The following is a 9,813-nucleotide window of genomic DNA, read 5'->3' as shown; positions in this document are numbered from 1 at the left end:
CATGATCACTTCTTATGGAAGTAATGTAGTATCCTTTGTCACGCTGAGCTTTCTCACAGAAAAAACTTAAAATTCTTCAGAGTATCGTCCTTATGAGTAAGAAATATAACCCAAGTAAAACGAGAGAAATCATCAACGATGACGAAAGCATATCTTTTTCCTCCAATGCTAGCAGTTCTAGTAGGACCAACAAGGTCCATATGTAGAAGCTGCAATGGTTTAGAAGTGGAGACAATATCTTTGGAATTAAAAGAACTTCTTCTTTGCTTACCTTTTTGACAAGCATCGCAAATATGATCTTTTGAATAATTTATTTTAGGCAGGCCTAAGACCAAATCGTGTTTGGCTAATTTTTCAATTAACCGCTTGCTAGCATGTCCAAGTCTCTTGTGCCAAACCCAAGGATCTTCTCCCATTGAAGCCAAACAAATGTGTCAATTTGGACTTTTAACGAGTCAAGCACATACACATTTTGTTGTTGCCGGGAAGAAATTCTCTTCTAGTTTTGTCTTCTATGATACAGCCAGTCTTTTTGAATCTTACCTCTAAATCAGAATCACATAGCTGACTGATACTTTAGAGGTTATATTTGAGTCCTTCAACAAGATAAATATTAGAGATATCACAAGAGTTATTAAACGAAATAGTTCTTGTACCAATTAATGTTCCTGTTGAGTTGTCACCAAAAGTAACTAGTCCTCCATCAAAGTCTGCGACTGATTTGAACAAGCTTTTGTCTCCTGTCATGTGGCTGGAACACGCACTATCTAGATATCATTTCCTTTTGATTTCTTCTTGTGGTGTTCCTGCAAAACAAGGTAGTTACTTTCTTTTAGGTACCCAAGTTTCCTTGGGTCCTTGAGAGTTAGTGCTTTGATGATTAGTCTTGGGCTTCCATATCCAACCTGGAGAAGGTGTGTAACGAAATCTACATTTCAGATATTTATGACCCGTTTTTCCACAACAATTTTTTTTTTTTTGAGAAAAGTGTTTTTCAGAGAATGACTGAGTAGTCGACTTATGAAAGTTGTTTCGAGACTTCCTTTCAGTAGTTTGAAAACTTCTATTTGACTGATCTGTCTTCTCATGATTGGTTGACACACCTTTAGATTTTTCAGAGGTATTATTATTACTGATAGGTCTTTTCCCAGTAGACTTGTTGTTGTAAACACCTAATTTTTGACCAAACATAAATTTTTACATCATTTAGCATTTAAATATTTCTTTAGGTTTAATTAAATATTTTAATTATTATTTCATTTTTAGTAAGTCTTACTTTTAAAATCTGAAAACTACAAAAAAATAGAGTCACATTTTAGGGTAAGTTTTGCCCTCATTTTTTCAAAAGAATAGAAAATTTACAAGAAAATATATTTTTCTTCTAATTTAGGTTTTAATAAATAAGCTAGTGATTTCTATTTTTCCTTAGCTAAATTTTATCTTAGTTTAGTTATTTAAAGTTCTTATATATATATATATATATATATATATATATATATATATATATATATATATATATATGTATATATATATATATATTACAAAAAAAAAGGGAAGAAAAATTAAACCCAAAATTAACCTAAACTAACCTAGAAGTTTTCTACTCACCAGCCCCATGCCACTCCCACGTATTTATTTTCTACCCGTTTCCTCACCCCCCTGAAACAGTAAATCCTAAACTACCACAACCTAAACCCCTCACCTCACGTCCTCATCCTATCTTCCCCCATCCTAATCCCTTTAAACCTCCTCCCTTAAAACCCTCAACCAAATATTATCTCTCAAAGTCCTACTCCCTCACGTCTTCCCTTTAATACGGCAACACACAACACACATATATACCTATATAAACACACACCTACACGTACAAAAGAGGAGAACGACATAGAGCAAAGAGAAAAAAAAACACATTAGAAGCAGTAGAAAGAAAGACAAAAAAACAGTAAGCAAAGAGAGCAAAATATACAGTAAAAAAAATACATTGAGAGCAAGGAGAGAAAAAATACCAATTTCGAAAGGTTTGGTTTGAATGCTAAGTTGGAGTTCGAGGTTTCTGCTCATGGTTTGGCGTTTGTGGACCTGAAAGTTAGCGCTATTAACTTTGGAAATCGTTAGAGGGTAGCCGTTTTCTTGTTGCGAATTAATCTACGCAAAGGTAACAATCCATCTTCCTTGTATGATTAAATATCATGATTATATGAGACCTTATTCCATTGTTATAAAGTTTTTCTCACATTTCACGCGTGTCTAACTGATTATTATTCTTCAACGTTATAATATGATGTATGTTGGATTTTATTTTTTGTGGTTGTTAAATTTAGAGCAAAATTGACAAAACACGTGATTATTTCTTGCGTGTTAGAAGTCCAATCTTTTCCATTGCAATTACGTATTATTTTATCAAATGTCTACTTGTTATTTTGTTTTATTAGATTTCATCACAGGTGCTTGTTAAATTACTGGTTGAAATTCATGCTTAGTTAAAATATTGAGGATTAAGTTTATAATGAAACTAACATCAATTCAACTAAGTTAGGCCAAAATATAGTATCTTGACTCATTGTTTGGTTTCATGTTTGGGTTTATAAATCTCTTTTTTGTGAAATATCTTTCCATGCGTTAGCATAATATAATTTTATTGGTTTAATATATTTCTTAATATGTAGTTGTTTAAGAAAACAGTTACTTAGATTAAATAGTTGGTCTTTTATTAAGCAAATAGAATCATTATCTTGGGATCTAGCAAGACAAAATATATATATATATATATAAAACGTGTTTGTGGGGGATTTAAAAGAAAGGAACAATAGGTAGTATCAGAAATATAGCTTAGATTTTTTTTTTTTGGGCATTAGAACGTGGAGTGTAAATATTACTTGGGTTTTAAGTTTGATGATCTAATTAAGGAATGGGTCTTGTATCATATATTCGGAGTCACGTTTTCATTAGATGAGGCCTACATTTTTTAAGACGTGTTAATTGCTTTGGATCTGGAATAATGATTGGTTTGCTTTGTAAAATGTTTGCCATTCTTAATTATTTGTATTTGAAATGCAGTGGCACTTGCTGTGTTGATTTCTCATTTTTCGATTAAATGAACTGTTAAAAGAACGTTTAATTAAAATAAGTAAACACTAGTATATATTGAGGGTTAGTAAAATATAAGCGTGTTTAAATTATTAATTATATCTTCGGTTAAGATCCTTGGTTCATATTTAATTAACTTTAAAAGTTGTATGTGCGATTATGCTCCTAGGCCGAAAATATAAGTCACAATTTTAAGCTAATTAATTGGGCAAAATTAGTTAAAAATTAAGTCAAGCACAATTTTATCCAAGATTAATTTAAGCCAAATATTAGTCAATGAAAGCGACCGTGCTAGAACCATGGGACTCGGGGAATGCCTAATACCTTCTCCCCGGTCAACAGAATTCCTTACCCAGACTTTTGATTTCGCAGACTAATAATTAAAGAGTCAACTTCCTTTTGATTAGGGATTCAATAAGGTGACTTGGAACACCAAAACTCAATTCTAAGTGACGACTCTGTAATAAATTAATAATCCCTTTTCGAAACGTCACTTCAATTGGAAAAACCCTTTTAAATAAAAACAAATCAAATTTATTTTTATTAGCAAAAAAAAAGGGATGTGACAGTTGTTACAAGTCGATTTGTTAGATCTAAATGAGCTATGACTGATGGACTTACGCAACACATTAAGCTGCAGTTTCAAGTCTTCAACTTCTTCTTGAAGAAGATCCCTTTCTATTTCAACTACTTCTAGTTTAAGTTCCCAGTCCCTTCTTTCTCTCTTAAGCTTCTTATATTCATTAAACACCCTATTTAAGTCCTCGAGTGTTTGATCAAGCAATTCTTGAGTTTCACTACAGTTAGAACAGTGATAAGGTCTTACCTCGCTAGTTTTGCCAATTGCCATGAAGCAAATGTTCGTCATTCCTTCCTCATCATCTTCAGAGACTTCATCTTCACTCCAACTGATGAATGCTCGTTGTTTTTGACAGTTTTTCGATGGTTTCCTCTTTGCATCAGGGCATTCAGATGCAATGTGACCATATTTTTCACATTCGTAGCATTTTCCATCATTTCTTTGAACAACGGAGGATTTACCTTTTCTGAAATTTGAATTTCCTTTTCTATTGTTTCTCGATCTTCTCTTGCCTTCAATTACATGCCTAGAAATCATGGACACTTCTTCTTCCTTAAACTCATCATCAGATTCTTCAGCCTGAGATTTGAAAGCAACCATTTTCTTCTTTTCATCCTTCTGATATCTTTGAATATGATTCTTTTCAAAAGCCATCAGATTTCCTCTTAGTTCGTCATATGTAAAATTGTCCAGATTTCCATCTTCTAAAACAATTGCCTTGGTTTCCCAAGTCTTGGGTAGACTTCTGAAAAGTTTTCTCACCTGTTGAGAATTGGTGTAAGTCACTCCAAGAGATTTAATTTCACCAATGATGTTGCTGAATCTGGTGAACATTGATTCAATGTTCTCATCGTGCATCATGCTAAAAGCTTCATAATCATGCCTTAGAGCATCAATTTTGGTTTCTCTTACTTTTGATGTTCCTTCATATATGGCTTCAAGTTTATCCCACATTTCTTTTGCAGTCTCGCAGTTTGATATTTTGACATACTCTTCTCCGTATCGCGCACAGTACAACAAAGCTATTTCTCGAGCATTTGTTGATAAAGTCTCCTGTTGTTCTTTAGTCACATCATGTGACTCCAGATCAATTTTTGTATTTATATCTTTTGCATCCACATTTGGAATAGGTTTAGGTCCTTCCTTGATCACAATCCATGCTTGATAGTTTGTTGATTGCACAAAGATCTTGAAACTTTCTTTCCAATGGCAGTAGTGTTCACCATTGAAGTAGGGTGGCCGCGTTGTGGAGTGCCCATCTTGTAAAATTGCTCCAAGGATTTGATAGGCAGCCATTTGATCTTTTCTCACTTGCTGTTAAGCAATGAACTGATACCAATTAAAAGTGCAAGAGGGGAGGGGGGTGTGAATTGTAACTTTTTCGCTCGAACATCGGCCGACTACGAGAACACTAGTCGACTATAAAGTAATGCGTAATAAAAGTGCGTAATATAAATGACACAAATATTTTATATGGTTCGGATTCAATGTGAATCCTAGTCCGATCCCCTTGGGTTGCAAGGGTGTCTCTCTCTATGACTCTTTGTAAATGGTTTGGTACAATGGTTTGTTTGAATGGAGCTCCTATGTCTACACTCAAACACTCGTAATCTTTTTGATACAATGCCTCACAAACTATACTATATCTCTCATTTCTTTTTTGTTTACACTATATCACTCAAGAATACAATGTTTGTGAAAAGTAAAGCAGAGTGCTTGAGAGTATGAGACGAATGTATATTTTTCTTCGTTTCTAGAGTCTTGAATATATAGTCTTCGAATCCACTAGCCGTTAGACTCTTTTTCAGCAGAGATGTCAACCCAAGAGAATTGATCCTTGTAAATTAGGAATATTGAGGATCCTAATTTCCAAGAATAAAACAAGAGCTCAATAAGTCTTGTAACATTGCTTTCATCGGCGTGGTATCACCACTAGTTGCGAGATACTTATTTCCCCGTGCGTCGTTGATAGGTAATAAATGTTGTACGGTTTGCCTTCCTTATGCTCCATTTGCCTTGTTGGAGTGGTACTTGTTTCCTTGTATAGCAGATTTGATTTAATGCTTGAATCTCCATGATTGTCCTGATTTGATTGATTGAGTAAAGTCTGATTCTTGTTCCAAAAATACGCAGAAGCTTATTTTCTTTGTGCCTTGAATTACTTTCCTTATGCGTACCGACTTGAGCTCGTACTCCTATCCAGCCGACTGAACTCTTTTTATCCATTGGGCTTGTCTGTCCAATGCGTTTGGTTGATCTTTTGAGTATAGTACCTACACAACAATTTGTCATCATTAAAATCATAACACTAACAGAAATGACTTAACTACCCTCCAAATCTCAACCAGACACGTTGAAGAGGTGCCAGCTCCTAGCAAAAAAATAGCCATTTCGAATTATTAACTTGACAAGACACGTGGATGCAAAAGTGAGGCATGGGGTGTAGGATTTCACATGAAATAATTTGTCTTGGAAAAGACATGGGTGTGACATAAGCAGACCATGAAACAGACACGTGAAGCTCCTCACTGTTGCTTCATAGATAAGAGAAAGAGAATATACCGATCAAACATGTCACATTTTTGAAACGGGAGAGTAAATCCAAAAGGATATATTGCATTAAAATTATTATTGGCAAAATACATCAAATGACCCCTAAACTATACCCAAAATGTCAAGTTCACACTCAAACTATATAGAGGACCTATTACACACCTGAACATCTAAAAAGTAAATTTAATACCACCCTACAAACTGATGTGGCACAAATTATAAAAATAATTAAAAAACGGCGCGTTTTAATTAAAATTTATTTATTATTTTCTTTTTTAAATTAAAAAATATATTTTTTATAATCCCTCACCCCACCCTCCCTTTCTTCTTCACTGCAAACCCTCAACCACACAACCCACCCCCTACCCCCACCCGCTTTCCTCCTCTTCTTGTTGTTGTTGATACCAATCTTTTTCTTACTCCACTGTTGGAAAAAATAAACACTCCAATTTTTCACCTTCTTTAGTACATATCACTGCAACTTTGTCGGAAAATTAGTAGAGAAGAATCATCACACCGCCATTGATTTGTTTACACCAAACGAAGAATCAATGAAGAAGAACCACTATTAATTTCACTATCACTACCAAAAATCACAACATTATAACCCGATTTTACCATCTCCACCATACCTTTCATCACAAATAATTACATTGCCACCATCAATTTCACCATCCTCACCATACCCCACCATCAAAAATTAAAACTCAGCACAGTTAATATAAATATCTCAATCAATTTTTGTTGATTAGGATAGTATACAAAGAATAATTTTATTATCAATATTAATTTTGAGGAATAAACCATGACGGATTCTGACTTACTAGAAAATTTTCCAACAGCCGAACTTCATATTTTCGTGACATCTTCGCGGGAATCGACCCAACAATTTAGCTCAAAGTAAAACTCTTTTTCCAATTGTTTCGAACAACGACGTACGATGATGGGATTGATTTTCGTCTCTCCTTTTCTCTCACCATCGAGATTCATGTTCTGTTTTTTTTTTAATTTACGGTGGGCCGTAAAATTGGTGGTGATAGCATCTTTGTTTATAGTTAGTAAATTTGATGGTGATGATGGAATTGATTATTGGGTTCAGGGATGGTGATACGCCACCGGTGATAATGGAGGTTTTGTAATGAGTATAGAAGAAAAGGAAAAAATATAGTGCAAATTAAAAAGAAAAAGTACTGAAAATAATAAAATTTATTTTATTTCCACGTGGCGCTGATTTGGCATGCCCGTGTGGAACACCACAAGCTGTGAAAGTGGTATAATGCCTTGCAAGGTGGTATTAAATTCACTTTTTAAATGTTCAGTTGTGTAATAGGTCGCTTGTATAGTTTAAATGTGAACTCGACATTTTGAGTATAGTTTAGAGGTCATTTGTGGAAGGGAAAACGGAAATTGTCGTAGTCTCGAAATTATAGCAATTAGCAAGACATAAGGCCATGGTACGTCATGTCAACCTTCTCTCTTGTCCTTCTGAAGGTACACGTGCCCCAACAACTCCCAGTGATTCTAAAGTTACATATGCACACGTATACCACTTTTGGCCCTTAACTACATTATATTATGGGGCCCTTTGATTGAAGGCCTAGGTAGTACTGTGTTATATTTGGGCCTTCACAGGCTGGGTCTTTTCTCGCATGTGTACTGGGCCCTTAATGGCTCCCTTTCATGTGACAGACTTATATAATTAAATGTAGTTGGTAAATGATAGGTGAGAGTAAATTTGTTATAAATATACTATCGATTTATAGATCTTTTAATATTTGATATAAAATGATTGGTAAACATGGTTAGTAGATATATCTATCGACTTATGAATCTTTTTTTTACAAAATATAAATTTATGGGTTAAGTTTTACATTTAAAATTATTTGAAATCATGATTTGGAATCCCAAAATCATACCTTTTTGGAGAATTTGGGATTTGAAATCATGATATGAAGTTGAAGTTGAAATTTTGTGCAAATTGCATTAACAAATAATGATTTGAAATCAAACTATGAAATCATGATTTCATAGTTTCTGGCAGATTTTCCTCGAACAATAATCCGAAGGAAAAAAGCTCGTGGGTAATTATTACCTGCGGATTCTAAAATCCCCAAATAAGTTACATGGGGATCTCGCACCGAATGTAAATTACCTGCGAATTTTTCGTAAGACTTTTAGTAAAAAAATCAAGAAAATATAAGGAATTTTCTTGTGAGAAAAATTGCAAGTAATTCCCAAGAAATATTTTGATGTAAATTCGTAAGGAATATTTTTCAAAAGATTCTGGAAATTAATTATTTTATTTTAGTTTGATTTCTGCATATATTAAATTGTATTGTTCACTTACCCGTCCCAGTACACAAATTATACGTAACTCCAACTCTACCCCTAACTCTACCGTGAATAAACAACACCACCCCAAAAAGTGGATGTCCATATTAACTAGAAGACCCTACATGCTACTTGACTCATTTTCACTGAAGCCTATAAACGGTTAACCTATTTTTTTTTATTTTTTTTTTGGTAAATAGGAGATTTATTCATTAAATATAAACTTAGGAGTCATTACATAGAGACTAGCCTAGGCAACATAGTGCCTATTTCATCTCTTTGAAAATTACAAATAACAAAAGCAGGAGGAGTGGGATACATCATCAAACTACCAAAAATATCTAGCTTGCATCCTTTCTTTGTTAATTGGTCCGCCACTTCATTAGCTTCTCTAAAAATGTGCTTGATTGAAGCCCTTCTTGCTTCAGTATGGAATAGGTACCTACAATCATCAATTAAGTTTTGGTAGGAGCAAGATTTGTTAGAAAGCATGTTAATGAGTTCTTTGCAATCGGTCTTGATAACTAGAGGAAGTAGGTCCTTTTGAATAGCAATTTTTAAACCATGTACTAGTGCAAGAGCTTCCATGTAGATGTTGGTTGCATAATGGATTCCCATGTTAAAGCCTAGCACCCATTTTTTGTAACTGTCCCTAAAGACTCCTCCGATTCCCCTTCCCCGTAGTTGAGCAACATGAACTATCTATGTTGAGCTTGTAATAGCCCACATCGGGTGGATCCCATTTAATGTAAATGGTAATTCTTGTCCTGTTAAAATTGTTTTTGCTAGCGATGAACTTGTATTCCAAAGCTTTGTTAATTTTTTTTTTAAGTAGCTTTGTTAATTACTTGACTAATTAGCGATGCTTTACTGTTGCCACGAAATATAATATTGTTCATATTATTTCAGATTTGTCATAGAAGAAAGGGGAAGAATTCTAGCCATGATAGTTGATCATTGACAGAGCCTTTGGAATGAATTTGTTTTTTGTTAATCCAATTTAGCATTGTATCAGGATCGTCCATGTATTGAGGAAAGTTATGGTTTCTATTCAATTGTCCCCAAAAGGTCTTGAGTGTGTACATCTTAAGAACAAGTGTTCCATAGCTTCCCTTCCCTCCCACAGATATTGCAATTATTGTTAACGCAGATTTTTCTCTTATATAGCATATGCTTTGGGAATCCTATTTTGACATACTAACCATAGGAAATATTTAAGCTTGTTCATAGTATTAAACCTCCATAGCCAAGTAAGGTCTTTA

General features: G+C 34.1%; 1 protein-coding gene across 1 annotated transcript; it reads right to left on the bottom strand.

Moving 5' to 3' along the window:
* Window positions 1-576: 576 nt before the first annotated feature.
* On the bottom strand, window positions 577-9,169 carry LOC132066004 (uncharacterized). The gene is made up of 5 exons (XM_059459411.1): window positions 8,842-9,169; window positions 5,849-5,940; window positions 3,709-4,981; window positions 1,104-1,172; window positions 577-740 (listed from the first exon to the last, which is right to left on the bottom strand). Exons 1-5 carry the CDS (start codon window positions 9,167-9,169, stop codon window positions 577-579), a joined length of 1,926 nt encoding a protein of 641 aa, XP_059315394.1.
* Window positions 9,170-9,813: the final 644 nt, after the last annotated feature.

This window comes from Lycium ferocissimum, chromosome 8 (genome assembly GCF_029784015.1).
Source record: "Lycium ferocissimum isolate CSIRO_LF1 chromosome 8, AGI_CSIRO_Lferr_CH_V1, whole genome shotgun sequence".
Taxonomy (NCBI): domain Eukaryota; kingdom Viridiplantae; phylum Streptophyta; class Magnoliopsida; order Solanales; family Solanaceae; genus Lycium; species Lycium ferocissimum.
The sequence above is the reverse complement of the archived record's forward strand: the minus strand, read 5'-3'. Positions and strand labels throughout refer to the sequence as shown.

Excerpts from the sequence above, each read along its gene's own strand:
- LOC132066004 (XM_059459411.1), bottom strand. The coding sequence starts at position 9,169 with ATGGGAATCCATTATGCAACCAACATCTACATGGAAGCTCTTGCACTA. Across the intron at positions 5,941-8,841 it reads TCCTCCTGCTTTTGTTATTT|GTACTATACTCAAAAGATCA; the intron begins GTAATTTTCAAA and ends ATTGTTGTGTAG. Across the intron at positions 741-1,103 it reads TACCTCTGAAAAATCTAAAG|GAGACAAAAGCTTGTTCAAA; the intron begins GTGTGTCAACCA and ends GCCACATGACAG.